Below are 17,329 nucleotides of genomic sequence, written 5' to 3'. Positions count from 1 at the left end.
CTCAGTGGTGATTTGCTAAGGACATAGTACATAGAACCTATACCATTGCTCTGCCCTGTCAGTTTGCTGATGCTTCCATGTAGAACAGGGAAGCAAACTACATTTGACCCAACTGCCTCTCCATTAACTCATAATAGTTTCCCATGATTACCTTCAGTTTTGTAAATGTGTCTGGGCCATCCCCATTTAGCATAAGTTCAAGGAATGCTGAGTTTAGAGCCATGCTAGGGTTCTAAGAGTCAAACCAGCTGATCTTCCTTCCAGTAGCTGTGGCATGCACAGCAGAGAAAGTCAAGAAAGCATTCTAAGGGAAAGCAGAAGATGTGTTACCAAGGTGACAATCAGGGAGTCAAGAAATGGGTTTATAGTGGCTTTCAGTCAAGGCTTATGAGAAGGAAGTGGTTACAGGTAACATCCTCCAAAAAGGAGAGGTATTTGATGGAGTAAGCATGCGCAGACAGGTAATATAGAAAGCTAGGCAGAAAGCAAGGCACTGGTGGCTCACATACCACGCCAGTATCCCACGTGTAGTTGCTGATGTGTGTGCATGAACTGTAGCAATTGATAGACATCAGACATCAGACAGATATGTGTGTGTGTGTGTGTGTGTGTGTGTGTGTGTGTGTGTGTGTGTGTATGTTGATGGCAATGTTGTCTGTAATCCTAGCTACTCAGGAGGCTGAGATCTGAGGATCATGGTTCAAAGCCAGCCCAGGCAGGAAAATCTGTGAGTCCCTTTTCTCCAATTAACTGCCAGAAAACCAGAAGTGGAGATGTGGTTCAAAGTGATAGAGCACTCTCCTTGAGCACAAAAGCTCAGGGACAGCTCCCAGGCCATAAGTTCAAGCCCCACAACCAACCACAAACAAACATAAAAAAGCTGGATAGCAAATAGTACAAGGCTTAATAACTGCTATGTCAGGACTATTCTAGACTATTCTTGTGGAAAGAAAGCAGCTCTAGAGAAAGCAATGACAGAAAGACAGAAAAGAAAAAGGGAAGGAAGGAAGGAAGGAGGGAGGGAGATGGAAAGATAGATAGATAGAGTCCCTGAGTTTAGCCCTTGGACCTTAATCTTCCCACCTGGTATGAATGTATATAGAAGGGGTTGTTTCAGATAGAATTTTCCTAAACTGCCCTAATTTCTAAAACTATTCTTCATCCCAACTTTGGAAAGTGAGTCATTTGCCCATTTTTCCTCACCTAACAATTTTCCCCCTGGACTTACAATAATGGGTATTTCTAGAAGTCATTTGTCCAAATAGGGGTCAATAGATATTAGCATCTTGCAGCAAAAGAGAAGATGAGAACCTTGGGGAAAATCTGCTCCTGCTGTCTTTCAGGCAGTGCTTGCTGCTGCTGTCCTTTGGGGGAGTGCCAGCAACATGCTAGAGGTCTGGAGCCAGCCCGCCCATCTCGCGAGATGCACAGTTGGCATATTCAGCACCTGCTCATGCAGTGATCATACTAGAGCTTTGAACTCAAGCCAGGACCTCCTTGATCTTTATATTTTGCTATTGCCTCTCTAGGCTATATCACAACAAAGGGATAAGAACAAGGATATTTGACTCTGTATGTGTGTATGTGGGGGGCTATATATGTATTTCATTTCTGTCAGAATGGCCCAGTAGCAGGCTGCGCTCATGTGAACTTCCAGATCTGTGATGAGGGTTGTTGTTATCTGTCCTTAACACCAACACTTGGCATTCCAGAAGTTCTAACTTCTCCAATCTGATGGCACCTTTTGGTTTGGTAATCATTTCTCTGATAGGGAATAGAAGTATTTACCACTATGAACTTCTAATTTTGAAGTCCATTCTTTCACTTACTCAAGAAGTGACTCTTGAGCATCCACCTTGGGCCAGTTACTAAAAATAGAGTGGTACTACAGGAGGAATAAGCCCTGCCTTCACTGGTAGTAATTGTCCACTAAAATAAACATATGCCATGCCAGTATCCTGCAGGTAGTTGCTGATCTGTGTGCATGAACTGTAGCAATTTATAGACATCAGACAGATGTATGTAAAGTCAATGGTAATGTTGCTATAAAGAAAATGTCGGGCTGGATGCCAGTGGCTTGTGGCTGTAATCCTAGCTACTCAGGTTGCTGAGATCTGAGGACCTTGGTTTGAAGCCAGCAGAAGCAGGAACACCCATGAGAATCTTATCTCAAGTTAACCAGCAAAAAGCCAGAAATGGATCTGTGGCTCAAGTCCTAAAACACTAGCCTTGAGTACAAAAGCTCAGGGACAGCATCCAGGCCCTGAGTTCAAGCCATAGGACTGAAGAAAAAAAAGCAAGCAAGCAAGCAAGAAGGAGAGACAGAGATAAGGGAAGGGAAGGAAAGGGATGGGAAGGAAAGGGGGCAGGGAGGATTGAGTTCCCATGTTTTTCTGCTTATGTATAAGAATTCTTTGATCTAGATATTGGTATTGTGTTGATTTTTAATACAACAAATATCCTCCAGTCTGCCTCGCTTCTTAATTCTGCCTTTGCTGTTCTTTCTGGAACAGAAATTGTTGACATAGCCAAACTCAAGTAAGTCCACCTATGGCCAGTGGGTTTTGGAGTTCTACTTAAGCAGATTTCCTCCTATATTATCTTCTGTTAGCTTTCACAGCTTTATGTTTTCCACATAGGTCTTTGTTCCATATGGAGTTTATTGCTGCATATGGTGTGAAGGAGGAGCATCTTGTGTGATTTGTTTCTACACAGTGAGCAGATTCTCCCATTACCACTTACTAAGCAATGCATTCTTTCCCTCTGTTTATAATGCCATGTGGTGCAGCATTCAGGCACTAGGGCCACAATTCCTAGAATCTAGGCTCAGTTTCCTAGGTGCTGAGTGACAAATTACTTAAATTTCTCTAGATTTATTCTCTTTCTCTTCAAAACAGAGATAAAAATAGTTGCTCCCCTAGAGTTACAAGGAATAACTGAGTTCATACACAGCAACTATTATTAAAAATTTTTCTTTTTTTCTTTTTTTATTGTGAAAATACTGTACAGAGGGGTTACAATTACATGGGCAAGATAATGAGTACATTTCTTATCAAGCATTGTAGCCTCCTTCTTTGTTTCCCCTTCCCATTCCTTCCTATCCTCCCCCCGGCCCCCCCCACCCAATCCTCCCCCCTCCCCCCACCCCACTCCCCTCCGGACCAAAGTTGTAAAGTTCGTTTTCAACATAACAACTTGTACATCTCATTGTTGCAATGAGTCCACCTGTAACCCTAGTTAAACAATTTGTTTTTCTCTTTCCCCTTCACAAATTATACCGACATCAAATACAGTGAAAGCAGGGGTTATACCATGGGGGAGGGACATACAAAGCAACAAAGAAATAATCTTATAAATGTGTTAGAAACAATTTCATGAAAGAAAAAAAACATTTGAATACATATCTTAGGATTTATTTCCCTAACATCAACTTATCTGACCTTTTCTGCTTGACTCAGACATATACTAGATATTGCAAATGAGGGAAACCATGAGACCTATGTTTCTTTGGGCCTGGCTTACTTCACTTAATATAATTTTTTCTAAGCCTTTCCATTTCCTAACAAATGGGGCAATGTCATTCTTTCTGATGGAGGCATAGAATTCCATTGTGTATATATACTACATTTTCTTGATCCATTCATCTACTGAGGAGCATCTGGGTTGGTTCCATATCTTAGCTATAATAAATAATGCTGCAATAAACATAGTCGTGCTGGTAGCTTTAGTATGGTCTTGCTTGTGAACATTTGGGTAAATGCCCAAAAGTGGGATTGCTGGGTCATAGGGGAGCTCTATGAGGAGTCTTGTGAGGAACCTCCATACTGTTTTCTAAAGTAGTTGAACAAGTTTACACTCCCACTAACAATGCAGTAAGGTTCCCTTCTGTCCACATCCCCTCCAGCATCTGTTATTAGAGTTCTTGATTTTAGCCATTCTAACTGGGGTGAGGTGGTATCTCAATCTTGTTTTGATTTGCATTTCTTTTATGGCTAGGGAGGTTACGCATTTCTTCATGTGTCTATTGGCCATCCTTCTTTCCTCTTCAGAGAAGTTTCTCTTTACGTCTTTAGCCCACTTGTTTATTGGGTAGTTGTTTCTTTGAAGATTTGTTGTTGGGGGATTTAATTTTTTGGGTTCCAGGTATATTTTAGAGATGAGACCCTTGTGTGTTGTACGACTAGTGAAGATCTTCTTCCAATCCTTGGGCTTTCTATTAATCTTGCTAGCTATGTTCTTTGCCATGCAGAAGCTCTGCATTTTCATGCAATCCCATTTGTCCAACCTTTCTTTGATTTGTTGTGTTTCTGGGTCTCTATTAAGAAAATTTCAGCCTGTGCCAACAAGACCTAGGGTTTCTCCTATTCCATCCTGTAATGTTTTCAGAGTGTCTGCTTTGACTCGGAGGTCTTTGATCCATTTGGAGTTGATTCTGGTGCAGGGTGATATATAAGGATCTAGCTTTAGTTTTCTACAAGTAGTTAACCAATTTTGCCAGCACCATTTACTGAAGAGGCTGTCTTTCTTCCATTCTATTTTTTTAGCTCCCTTATCGAAGATTACATGGCTATAGGTGGTCTGTAGGTTCATTTCTGGGTTTTCAATTCTATTCCATTGGTCCTGAGGTCTGTTCTTGTGCCAGTACCAAGCTGTTTTGATTACTATGGCTTTATAGTAGAGTTTGAAATTTGGTATTGATATTCCTCCAGCAGTGTTCTTTCTGTTGAGGGTCGTTTTTGCTATTCGGGGTCTTTTATTGTTGCATATGAATTTTTGGATTGCCTCTTCTATTTCCTTGAAGAATGAGGTTGGAATTTTGATAGGTATTGCATTGAATTTGTAGATAGCCTTTGGAAGTATTGCCATTTTCACGATGTTGATCTTTCCAATCCAGGAGCATGGGAGTTTTTGCCACTTTCTAAGTTCTGTTTTGATTTCCTTAAAATTTTTCTTGCTCTTACAAATGGTATCTGATTTTCCTTTATATAGCCTAATGAGAAGAATACTAGCATACATAAAATATTTCTCTCTGCTGGGTTCAGTGACTCACACTTATAATTCCAGCTTCTCAGGAAACAGAGATTGGGAGGATTGCAGTTCAAGGCTAGCCAGAGCAAAAAGTTAATGAGACCTCCATCTCGATGAACAAGCCCAATCTGGTGATTCACTCCTATAATTCTAGGTATTTGGGATGCAGAAAAATTGTTCCTGAAACCTATCTTTAAAGAACAAGTTAGGCATAGTAGCACATATCTATCTTCCCAGATATTCAGAAGGCACAAGTAGGAAGATTGTGGTCCAGCCCCAAGCAACAGCAGGAGCTCTCTCCAAAAATTAACTTACACAAAAAAAGGTTAGGGATAATTCAGGTGTTAGAGCACAAGTTCTAAATTCAAAATCCAGTACCAAAAACAGTAAAATCTGACCATTCTTATGTGTCCTTCATGCTTTTTTGCCTAATACAAACATTGCTAATCTGGCTTTCCTTTGTTTCATATGTGTCCTATCTTGTTTTCTAAATCTTTGTTTAATCAATTTATACAATTAGTAGAATGCTGTGTCTAAACTGGACATCAGTGGTTCAGGGCAATACCAGGGGTTGAACTTGACGTATCACACTCATGGGCAAGTGCTCTACCGCTGGAGCCACAGGTCCAGCCCTATTCACTAGATAATTTTGAAGTGGAAAGAAGCTTATCCATATGGGAGAGAATGTTTTTTAAAAGGCAACTGGCTTCCCCCAGGGCCGAAGAGGAAGATGGAGGAAGAGCCAAAGAGTTTCTAACACTCAAAAAAAATTTAAAAGTAGCTGCAAGCTACTTGGGGACTGAAAATGAAAGAATCACCATTGAGGATAGCATGGGAAAACAAGTTCATTACACCCCTTCTCAACCCATAGCATGGCACAATGGTGTTCACCCATCATCCTAAGCTTGGGAGAATGAACCTAGGAGAGTAGACCAGGCACAAAAGTCCACACAACTCCATCTCAAGGGAGAGAAGCTGGGTGCAACTGTCACATTCCTCTCATCCCAAAAATTATGAGAACCTAAAATAGAGGAATCAGAATCCCTTCCTGCCCAAGCAGGATGCTAGATCCTAACTTAAAAATTATTACAGGATGGCGAGGAGTGTGGTCTAGTGGTAGAGTGCTTGCCTAGCATGCATGAAGCCCTGGGTTCGATTCCTCAGTACCACAGAAACAGAAAAAGGCAGAAGTGGCGCTGTAGCTCAAGTGGTAGTGTGCTAGCCTTGAGCAAATGAAGCTCAGGAACAGTGCCCAGGCCCTGAGTTCAAGCCCTAGGACTGGCAAAATATTATTATTATTAGAGGGAAAACAGAACTTGCAGATTAGCTCAGTGGTAGAGGCATGCCAGTCAAATACAAGGCCTTGAGTTCATACTCCAGTGGCACCAAGAAGTGAAAATAAATTAAACTACAGGCCATATGTGATGACTCTCTCCTAGCTACTTGGGAGGTAGAGAGTTGCAAGATCCCAGTTCAAAGCCAGCCTGGGAGAAAAAAAGAGTCCTCTATCTCAATGGATAAGAAAAGAATTGGATACAGTGATGCATGCCTGTCATCCTAAAGCATACAAAGGGGGATCACAGTCCAGACAGGCATAAATACAAGGCCATATCTGAAAAAAGAGTTTATGCAAAAAGAAATGAGGATGTGCATCAGGTCATGGAGTACAGCTTTAGGAAGCTCATGGTCCTGAGTTAAACACCTCCTCCCCCCCCCAAAAAAAAAAAATTAGATCCAACCCTATCATACCTACCCAGATTCAATAAGAAAAAAGAACAAAGTGACAGAGCTCTGGCCAGTTATCAGGAATAGGAAGAGATGAGAGGCCACAGTCCTACTGCTCTGAGAGCAAGGATGTAGAAGGCCGAGGAACCAGGACACCATCCACTTTCTTGATCAGGAGTGCTTCACACTGATCCAATGGGCAGATCTCCCCAGGCAGGAAGAGGTATCTGGGCCTCAATCCACATAAGCAAAAGTTTCTCTCCCACCGGCTTCCTTCTCTTCAGAGCAGGAGTCTGTAGACCACTGTGGTACAGATTTTTGACATCAACCTTCTGAGACATTAGTTCAATTAAAGTGCTTAAATTAATAGCTCCTAGGGGCAGGAGGAAGGCTTCTACTTTCTTCTCCCTATAGGGACTCCCAGAAAATGTGGCTCATATGCTACAGAATAACTAAATGCTTGGTTTAGCATTGCGGAGGGAGCAACACATCTCAGCTCTGCTCTTTCAAGCCCAGCTCCTGCTTTGCAGACAGCACACAGCAGGGATTCCACTGGGCTCTCCCACTCTTATTTGGCTTCATAAGGATGGAGAACTTTCCTGATGCTTCTCCTCCATACCTCTCTATCCATATGTACACTGTCATTTCATATTTTGAGCTATCCAGATTAATACTTGCAGATGCTGTTTTTACCATTTTCTTGGTTGTCTCAAAAAGCTTCTGGCATGTTCTGTCCCTTAGAACTAGCTGTGACATTCAGAAGTGCTTACCCTGACACACAGGCCACCCTGCCGTCTGGTGCTAATCTATTCTGAATATCTACTTTTCTTGAAGAAGTAGATGTCTCCCTTCCTACCTACTATTTTTTGACCTATCTTTCCCGTCCATGAAAAAAACCCAGAATATGCAAAATCCCTTACATACTTTTCTTATACTCTAGAGGGATTCGATTGTACAGATCTGGTTTCTAGCAGCAAGCAGTCAAAAACAAATTATATAGGTTGTAAAGTTAGTAGTGTGGGGATAATGAGATGAATTTCTCTTTCCTACAAAATTTTCATCCAGTCTCATTACCGTATTTTACATAAGCCATGTGCTACAATGCAGTGTTAGGGCCATGACTAGATTATGTCCCATTAAGAAAGTGACTAGCAGCATTGTGGATAAAGCCTATAGTAAATGTTTCTGCTAGGAAGAGTGTTTTTTGTCCCTCTTGCAAGGTGTATTTGCTGTGCACAGTTTGGGTCATCATGCATGCACTTTTGTACATGTAGCCACAGACTACCAGTAGGAACAATCCTTATTTAAAATAATTTCTTACTCATTGAAATAGAAAGCAATCTAGTATTTTACCTCTGGAATAACATAAATTTCACAAAAGAAGTTTTGCCCCTGAGATGCACTACAGAAAGGAAGTCTATTTTGAGGTTGCTTCTCCTCTAATTTTTTTTATACTAGCTGTAGAAAGACTGTGTTTTATTTCTGCAGACCCCATCTCTAGTATTGTAAGGTCTCTGTGGTACCTGTGGCTGCAGGATATGAGCTGATGTTGTTTTTGGAGGCTAGTAGAGCACTCAGTCATCAGTCATTTGAATAGCCGGTTCTCCTACCTAGAAATGGCTGACTGTTTCATTATATACCATATGCTAAGTATCAGCTTTAGGATTTGCTATATAGGCTGCTGTTTTCATTCCAGTAATAAATTCATGGTGAGTTCCTAACAGAGCTCTAATATGGGTGTATAGCGGAAAAGTTTTTTTGGCTATGTTCTATCAAATGAAAACTTTATACATAAACCTGACACATTTTGATTCAAAAAGATTCAGGTAAGACCTCATCAGTTAGACTTTCTTTTTGGTCTTTTTGTAACTTCTCTACTGATCAGTAAAATATAGCTCAATGGAGAATTGACTGATCATTACAGAAGAAACTTAAAGAAACTTGTTGCAAAGGAAAATGGAGCAGATCCTGACCTCTAAGTCATCACCAGAGCAAACTTCAGGCTTCATAGGATAGAGCCAGCTTACTGTACAAATGCCACAGGATAATTAAGAAATACTCTATTCTCCTTGTTCTTAAGGGTTTTTTTTTTTAACCTTTCTCTAAGTAGCCAAAGGAATGCAATAGTTCATCCTGCTGAATTGTGTTTAGGACTAATAACCTAAACATTTCACTTATATACACTTAAAATTCTACTACTAATATTATTACTTGTAAGTTTGCAGTGTCTGTCTTTTGGCTACCTATAAAAAAAGTCTCTCAAGTTTATGCTTTATTATTTGTTTGTATACATGCATCTCTATTTAATCTCCATCCATTTTCCATTTAGAAAGGCATTAGTTAGTCCCATTATTCTTCTTGTATAAAATGGACTACCTATGTACTTCTGGCCTTAAGTGGTAAAAATTTCTGTGTGCTCTGATCTATTGTTCATAGCACAGTGAAAGTTACTAGGTAGCAAATAAGAAAAAAACAATGAATAAGATGTCAAACTATGGCTGAAGGATATCTGAAATGCACATTGCACTCAGAGCTCTCCCAGGCTGTATTACACAGGGAAGGAAAAACGACCTTTTTGATGCATGCTAGATCTGATCTATGGGTTATATTGTCTTCTGTACAGCTCTGGAAGAAGAAAAGACACCAGAGGAAGAGAACTGTGAATAATTTCAATCCTGAAACAGACATACAGGGGCTAAATGTGCATGCACACACACACGTGCACACACACACTCACACACACACACACATCTAGGAGAAAAAAAAATAATACTTCTTTTGTGATGCATCCAGATTATACAATTGGTTGCTGTTGGTGCTGGGAAAATTTTAAGGTTTACATATCCTCAGCCATGGTCAAGCGGTTTTGGCTAGGCATTGGGAAGAATCAAACATAGGAACAAGTGGCCCAAAGCCAAAAAATATGAATTCTGATGAGGGGAGTAGTAACCTTTTAAGAGTTAGAAACACATCAGTAGAAGGAGTATGTTCTGAAGCATTTCAAGTGTGTGGAAAACTAACGTGCTATTTCCTTTACAAGAAAAGAACTCTCCTTGTCAAGGCCAGAGCCAATGCTCCCTTGCCCAGGTAGCCTCTTATTTGGAGTAGAAATATATATGTTATATGATTTCAGATTTACCTTTTATTATAATCTCTACAAAGAACAATTTCTTTTAATTGATGCTTTGAAAATAGTACAGGCTGAGTTAGCTCTTAGCCAAAATGCTTGGAACTGGAATATTTCAGGGTTGTTGTTTTCTCCTTCAGACTTTGAAAGAGAGCAAGTCCACCTATTTTTAGATTTATTAAATGTGGTTTTTTTTTATCAAGCACAGATAAATGCATAGTTAATTTCAAAACACAGTTTCAAATTCTCATGGCCACATCACACAGCTCAGTTTATGCAGAGAAGCAACCCTCATCTCCATTACCACCAGTTACGTTTAAAACTGTGTCATCTGCTGAGCCTTTCCCTGCCCTTAATGTGGAAAAGCATGCCTCCCAGAAAGCAAATGGTGCCCACAATGCAAGGCATAAGTGAAGAGTATAATTGAAGTGATAAAGTGAAAATGGGAGATTTGTTGTCTCTAGCGGGAGTTGTGTGGCATTATGGGAGGAATGAATTAAGCATCCACATATGAACTCCTCTTTGCCTGCAAGGATGTACATGCCTTCCTTGAAGGCAGTCTTCGTGGAATGATTGGATATTCATAGTGAGTTATCATGGAGATAGAACCAAAGTCTAAAACAAGAAGTTAGTTCATTTTCCGCATAAACCTATTGACATAGCCAGAGGCTGAGTTTATGCAATATTTTGAGCGTGCCTGTCTTTTTTGCAGTGACTTATTATACAAGATCAGGTGCAGAATTTTCCACGTGGTAGCATCATTTCAGCAGCCTCAAAAGTTTTGGGTTTGGGAGAACATTACACATTTTGCTTTTTTTTTTGGTCGGTTGTGGGGCTTGAACTCTGAGCTTGAACGCTGTCCCTCAGCTCTTCAGCTCAAGGCGAGTGCTCTACTGTTTGAGCCACAGCGCCACTTCCAGTTTTCTAGTGGTTTATTGGAGATAAGAGTCTCATGGACTTTCCTTGCCCAGGCTGGCTTTGAACCACAATCCTCAGATCTCAGCCTCCTGAGTAGCTAGGCTTACAAGCATGAGCCACCGGCGCCCGGCACACATTTTGTATTTTTGTGTTAAGAATGCTCAATTTGTAGAAGATCTTTTTAATTAACTTTAGTTTCACTAACCTGAATCCTTTTAAAGCTTATTTCTGCTGGGCCTATGATCTAACTAGTAGGGACTGAGATCTGAGGGTTCTGATTTGAAATCAACCTGATTAGAAAAATCTGTGCGACTCTCCAATTAACCAGCACAAAACTGAACTACAGGGATAGCTCAAGAGGTGGAGTGTCAGCTATGAGCAAAAAAAGCCTGGTGAGACCATGTGCCCTGGTTGACACATGGAAAGAAAAAGCTCATTTCTTCCCTGAGACTTGCTATCATGGGACCTAGCACCCTGGGCCTTGAGCCTGAATACTGTAGCACATGCTTACACTTTTGCTTCCATGAGTTAACTTTTAGTTCTTAGAGCAATCATCATTAATTAAATATTTCATAAAATCATTCAAAAAAAAGTTTTGCTAGTAAACCAGGTCTACTGGTCTCGAAACATTTGGAGTTGTTTTTGCCTTTGAGGGGGAGCTCAAGCTGGGATGGAAAGAATCATCACATTCTGCTCCACTGGAGTGAAACAAACTGTGGATTGGGTCTCACACGTGAGGTTTGTGCAACAAAAACTGTAGACTTTCAACCAGCAAACTTCCAGGCAAAGTAAGGTTCTATGTTCTACATCACAAGTTTGGCCACTTATATTTTGAGTTAAATGTTTTAAGAATACATACTTTTACTTTTCATGAACCCCCACTTAAATCCAACATCTAGGTTTAGCTACCAGCTGCTGTTTCAAACACATTGGATATGAGAGCTCCCATTGTTTCTTGAATGTTCTTCCAATCCAGTAGTCTATATTTCAACTTGGTAATGAGAGCAAATGATAGTTATGCTGCATCTAGAAAAGTACACTGTGACTATCACTCTATCATTGCTTTTTTTAAAAGCCCTCATTGTTCTGATAAGTGTATTTCCACTCTTGTTTTTTGTTGTTGTTTGTTTGTTTGGTGGTGTGGGTGTGCGTGTGCACGCACGCGTGCACGCACATTGATACTGGGGCTTGAACTTGGGGCCTGGGTGCTATACCTCATGGCTCCACTTCTGGCTTTTGTTGTTATCTTTGTTGTTTTGGTGGATTACAGGTATGAGCCAGTAAGCCACTCTTTGTTTCTAATAGTTGAGTTAGCCATTCCTGTGGCGTTGGGTAGAAATCCTCAGCTAATTTTCCAGTTAAGGATATTGAAAATTGAAGTGTCAAGTAGAAAAAACAATGACTGACCATAATCACCATGAAGGAAAAAAATTTAGTATAACCCCTTTCTGACACTCCTTTAACTAATTTTAGCTCAACGTTAGTTCATGAAAAAAGTCTGATCATGCCCTGGCTTCACAGAGTCCTTGGTGTAACTCATAAAGCATGTATACCACAAGCCCATTAAAAGGAGTAGATAAATATTTTTGAGTGCTTTTCTCTCTTCCTGCCCATTTCCCATTTGCTTCTTAGATAGAGCATTGCTGGAAGCTTTTTTTTTTCTTTTTTTACATTCACTCAATGTCAACTACAATCCATGTTTAAATTTGTTGGCTTAGAGCCACTTGGCTTACCAATTTACATTAGCCTGTTAAGAAAAATTAAATAAAATGTGAAAATGAGATGAAAATTGCTCTGAAGAGAAATGGAGGCTAACAACAGTGAAATGGCCCATTAATGACCTGATATTCAGCCCCTTGCTGAGTTCACAGTTGTGTCGTTTTGTATTATTGCCAGACACTAAATGGAAATCCAAAGGAAAAATTAAAATAATTCTTTCATAGAGCAACCATTTATTAAAGTGCCTATTCTGGGTCAGGAACTGGAGTATGAAAAGCAGGAGACTCCTATATTCTGCCAGCAAATCACAACCTCATGCAGAGACTTCTTGAAATAAAAGCCAGAGCTACTATTGCTCATTCCACTCCATTACATCATGAAGACATATACTTGTACAGAGTATCCAATGGTAAAGATTTTTTTTCCTGTGGAAATAAGCAAGGGAAAATCCCAAGGTGTATTGGAGTGGGTGTGGGTGTGGGTGAGCGCGCACACGCACGTGCGCATACACATGCATCCCTAACCATAAGTGACCGAACTCAGAGCCTGGGTCCTACCCCTTAGCATTTGCACTCAAGGCTGGCACTCTACCACTTGAGCCACAAACTCCACTTCCACCTTTTTGGTGAGTAATTGAAGATAAGTCTCACGGACCTTCCCCAGGCTGGCTTCACATGGTGAGGCTCAGATCTCACAGTACTGATGGATCTTCAATGTTGAATAAGTAACAAATGATTTTCCAGAAGTGTCAGCAGATATTTACTAGGCACCTATGCAACCTAATCTTGAGTTAAAAAAGAAAATTACCTCTGAGCCGATTGCTGGTAGCTCACACCTGTCATCCTAATTACTCAGGAGGCTGAGATCTGAAGATTGCATGCAGTTCAAAGCCAGCCTGGACAGGAAAGTCCATGAGACTTTTGTCTCCAATAAATCAGAAAACCAGAAGTGGAGCTAGGGGCTCAAATGGTAGAGTACAAGCCTTGAGCAATAAAGCTCAGGAGTAGCACTCAGGCCCTGAGTTCAAGCCCAGGACTGGCACCAAAAAAAAAAAATACCTCTGAGATATTTTTCTTGTTCATTAGAATTATGAATTGTGTATATTGTTTCTTACTAATTAACCATTAAATTGTTTCCAACTATTGCTATCTCAATAGTTCACCGGACCAAGTCATTGTTTAGTCTTCTTGTCTTGCTCTATAATTCCCAGAAGAGTATGTACAATATATTTAGTTAATTATACTTATGTTTTCTGTCTTCAAACCCTTCTATCATTGTCTTGTCATTGATTTCTCAAGTGGCTTTTTTTTTTGGTTGGTTGTGGGGCTTGAACTCTGGGCCTGAGCGCTGTCCCTCAGCTCTTCAGCTCAAGGCTAGCACTCTACCACTTGAGCTACAGTGCCACTTCCAGTTTTCTGGTGGTTTAATGGAGATAAGAGTTTCACGGACTTTCTTGCCCCGGCTGGCTTTGAACCACGATCCTCAGATCTCAGCCTCCTGAGTAGCTAAGATTACAGGCATGAGCCACCGGCGCCGAGCATCAAGTGGCTTTTTTTAAAGTGTGTTAAAAACTGCCCCTGAATTGAGGTTTGAACTCAGAGTCTTGAGCTGGTTAAACAGGAGCTCTACCACTTGAGCCAAGCTTCCTGTGAAGTTTAAAACCAAATATGATTTGAAAATAGATACTTATGTCTTCTATTCTGAGTGAGCATCAGTCATTACCTTTGGAAGAAAATGAAGCACTTGAGCAATAATCAAGTGTGTAATATAAGTAGAAAACAACCCAATTCCCTTCTGTTAAGGAGAGTTTTAAGTCATTTTACGCATAGTAAATATATTATGGAAGACTAGCTTGTAATAACATCCAACTTATACTTCCTAGGTACTATAAAGGATTTAGTATTTGGGCTTCTGTTCAATAGCCCGTATGATTTTCTTTTTGCTTCAAAAGTGAATAATTAGTTATTCTGATGATGTTACTTGTTGAGAAGTAGTGGAATTTTACTTGTTATTTAACAACTCAACGCAGCATTATTACATCTTCTGTCATGAAATATTTGCTTTTAGAACTTTTTTCCCCTTAAAATGGCAACCAGATTAACAGAGAGCTAAGACTTTCCAAACTTCAGACTTTTCCATAAATGGTTGTTTGGAGAACTATTTATTTTGAGTTTTTTACTCCTTTGGTTCTTCCAAAGAATGACATTTCAAGCCCCGCCCCTCCCGAAAACAGAAAGTAATTTAACATTTGTCCTAATTTAAGGGTTTCTCCTCTTCAAAAATCTGAAGTCGTGGAGATGGTTAAGAAGCAAGTCAATGTGATAACTCTTGCAATTGGAGATGGCGCCAATGACGTCAGCATGATTCAAACGGCCCATGTGGGTGTGGGAATAAGTGGCAATGAAGGCTTGCAAGCAGCCAATTCTTCGGATTATTCCATAGCCCAGGTAAAGCATCCTTGTTGTGAATCACTGCCATTCCTCCTAACCAGCTAGCTCTGTGAGGAGGGACAAATACTAACGTTTCTCACTCTTCTTGCAGTTCAAGTATTTGAAGAATTTGTTGATGGTTCATGGTGCCTGGAACTATAACAGAGTCTCTAAGTGTATTCTGTATTGCTTCTACAAGAACATAGTCCTCTACATCATTGAGGTAACAGCAGGTTAAACTTAAAATCCTTGTCACTTATATCCATAATGTTACTTATCAAGGCCTTATTTTCTCATTATTTTCATTAATATTTAATTTGCTCACTTTCTTTTCTAAGTGTGTTCAAATAAATAATAAAAAGATTGTCAGCTATGAAAAATAATTCATATTCAATTGGCTAAAAAGAAATGAAAAAACATTGTAATACTTGGGTGGAAATTAGACTTGTGAATGAGGTAAAGTTTTCAGTTTTCAAAGAAACTATAAGGTAATTTGTTTTGTTTTGGGTTTTTTGTTCTTTGTTTTTGTTTTGTTGGCCAGTCCTGGAGCTTGAACTCGGCCTGAGCACTCTCCTTAAGCTTTTGTGCACAAGACTAGTGCTCTCCTATTTGAGCCACAGCTCCACTTCCAGGATTTTGTGGTTAATAGTCTCATGGACTTTTCCTGTCGTGGCTGGCTGAGTAGATAGGATTACAGGCATGAGCCACCAGTGCCTGGCTCACTGTAAAAGCAGTGCTGCCATTTGTAAAGCTCAAAAATGTATCAAAGGCCACTGTACACTATGGAGGATAGTATACATATGGACAATTCTAGGTACAAAAAAAAAATGAATGGTTCCAACCACACAAAAAAAAAAGAAAGAAAATTTAAAAAAGAAAAGTTGGAGGATAACAAAACTGAGGATAAGAGTTCTAATTCTAGGAGAGGCAAATAAGTAAAATCAGGGAAAAACATAACAATAGCTTTGCCAGTGTTGATTTTGTCCAGTAGTAATTTTTTCAAAACTCAGACCTTCGTTATATACAGCTATCCCTTGCTATCCAGATCTGCTCAGGTTTCCTGAGTTTTGTTAAGTATGAGTAAAGTAAGTTAGTAAGAGTTCAGATAATAAGCATTTGTCTAAAAAAAAAAAAACCTCCAGAATATTCAATTCCTTTGTCTAGCTAGCCAAAGAATTTCATAATCCTTTCATGGAACAATTTTAGCATCATTGTAAAAATGAAATTTAAGTCAGCAATACCACTCCTTAAAAAGATGTATGTTACCTTCCAAATATTTTGGGTACACCTACCCCATGCCAAGCACCAAGCATAGTCCAGCAGCTATGAAGTAAGTCAAGTACGATCCTGCCCTCCCAGAGCCAACCAATTGGATGGCAATGGAAGCCACATGTGTAATTCTAAATCTCCTAGGAAGCTGCATTAAATGCTAAAGCTAAAACCCAGAATGATTTTAATACCCTGCTCTAACTCAATTTTATTCAAATTATTATAATTTTTAACATGGAAAAAATTAATAATTTTTATATCCTACACACTTTTCTCCATACTAAGCGTCCAACATCTGGTGTGTATTTTGCATCCATAACACATCTCAGTTTGAATTAGGTGCCTTTCGAGTGCTCTAGAGCCCATGTGGCCAGCAGCTACTACACTGAACAGTATAACCCAATGGATAAATATGTGATGGTTGTAACTGGCGGTTACTCTGGAAGTGATAAATACACAATTTGCTTTTGTTTTAACATTTGGCCTTTGAATCATCAGAAGCTCTATTACAGTAATGAAACCCCATGTGGGATCAGTTTCACTGTAGCTCTGTGGAACATAGCAAGGAATCCCAAGAGCTTGAGAACCCCCACCCCCACCCCCATGCTCATGAATCTGCCAAGGGCTCTCTTATAGATCTCTGTGCTTCTTTGCCCTCTATTCCTATCTACTCATCTGTTAGGAGAGACATAACCTGACCATTTGCTGTATGGATCCCATATTTTACACCAGAGGAAAAAATCATCAGATTCCACAGCTATCCTGTTACTTGGAAATTACTAGAGGCTTGGCTTATCAGTTTTTGTTCTCACAGAGTGCCTGTCTCCTTATTAAAGTGTTGACTAAGCATAGGACTTCTTTGAGTCATTTTAGTAATATTAAAACTTAATTTTGATATACTAAAATAGAATCATGAAAGTATCCATAGGTTATAACCCACTAGATAAAAATGACCAAACACAAGCCAGATAGAGTGCCACACACCTCCAACCCCAGTACCACGGAAGATAAAGCATGAGTTTGAGGCCAGCCTGGCCTACATAGTGAGACCCTGTCTCAAAAGTCCAAAAACTAATTCACAACCGAATATTGGCAACATAAGCAAGATACTTTA

The 17,329-nt window shown here is 39.9% G+C and overlaps 1 protein-coding gene across 5 annotated transcripts in view; it reads left to right on the top strand.

Moving 5' to 3' along the window:
- Atp8a1 (ATPase phospholipid transporting 8A1) overlaps positions 1-17,329 on the top strand; it is a 215,073-nt gene that overhangs the window by 157,155 nt on the left and 40,589 nt on the right. For all 5 annotated transcript variants that reach the window (XM_042678094.1, XM_042678098.1, XM_042678097.1 and 2 more), the window contains 2 exons: positions 14,781-14,964; positions 15,059-15,169. In XM_042678094.1, the coding sequence (XP_042534028.1) occupies positions 14,781-14,964; positions 15,059-15,169 (295 nt within the window). The remainder of the gene's footprint in view (positions 1-14,780; positions 14,965-15,058; positions 15,170-17,329) is intronic.

The sequence above is a fragment of the Dipodomys spectabilis genome, unplaced genomic scaffold, assembly GCF_019054845.1.
Source record: "Dipodomys spectabilis isolate Male_0828 unplaced genomic scaffold, ASM1905484v1 ptg000043l, whole genome shotgun sequence".
NCBI lineage: Eukaryota > Metazoa > Chordata > Mammalia > Rodentia > Heteromyidae > Dipodomys > Dipodomys spectabilis.
The sequence above is the reverse complement of the archived record's forward strand: the minus strand, read 5'-3'. Positions and strand labels throughout refer to the sequence as shown.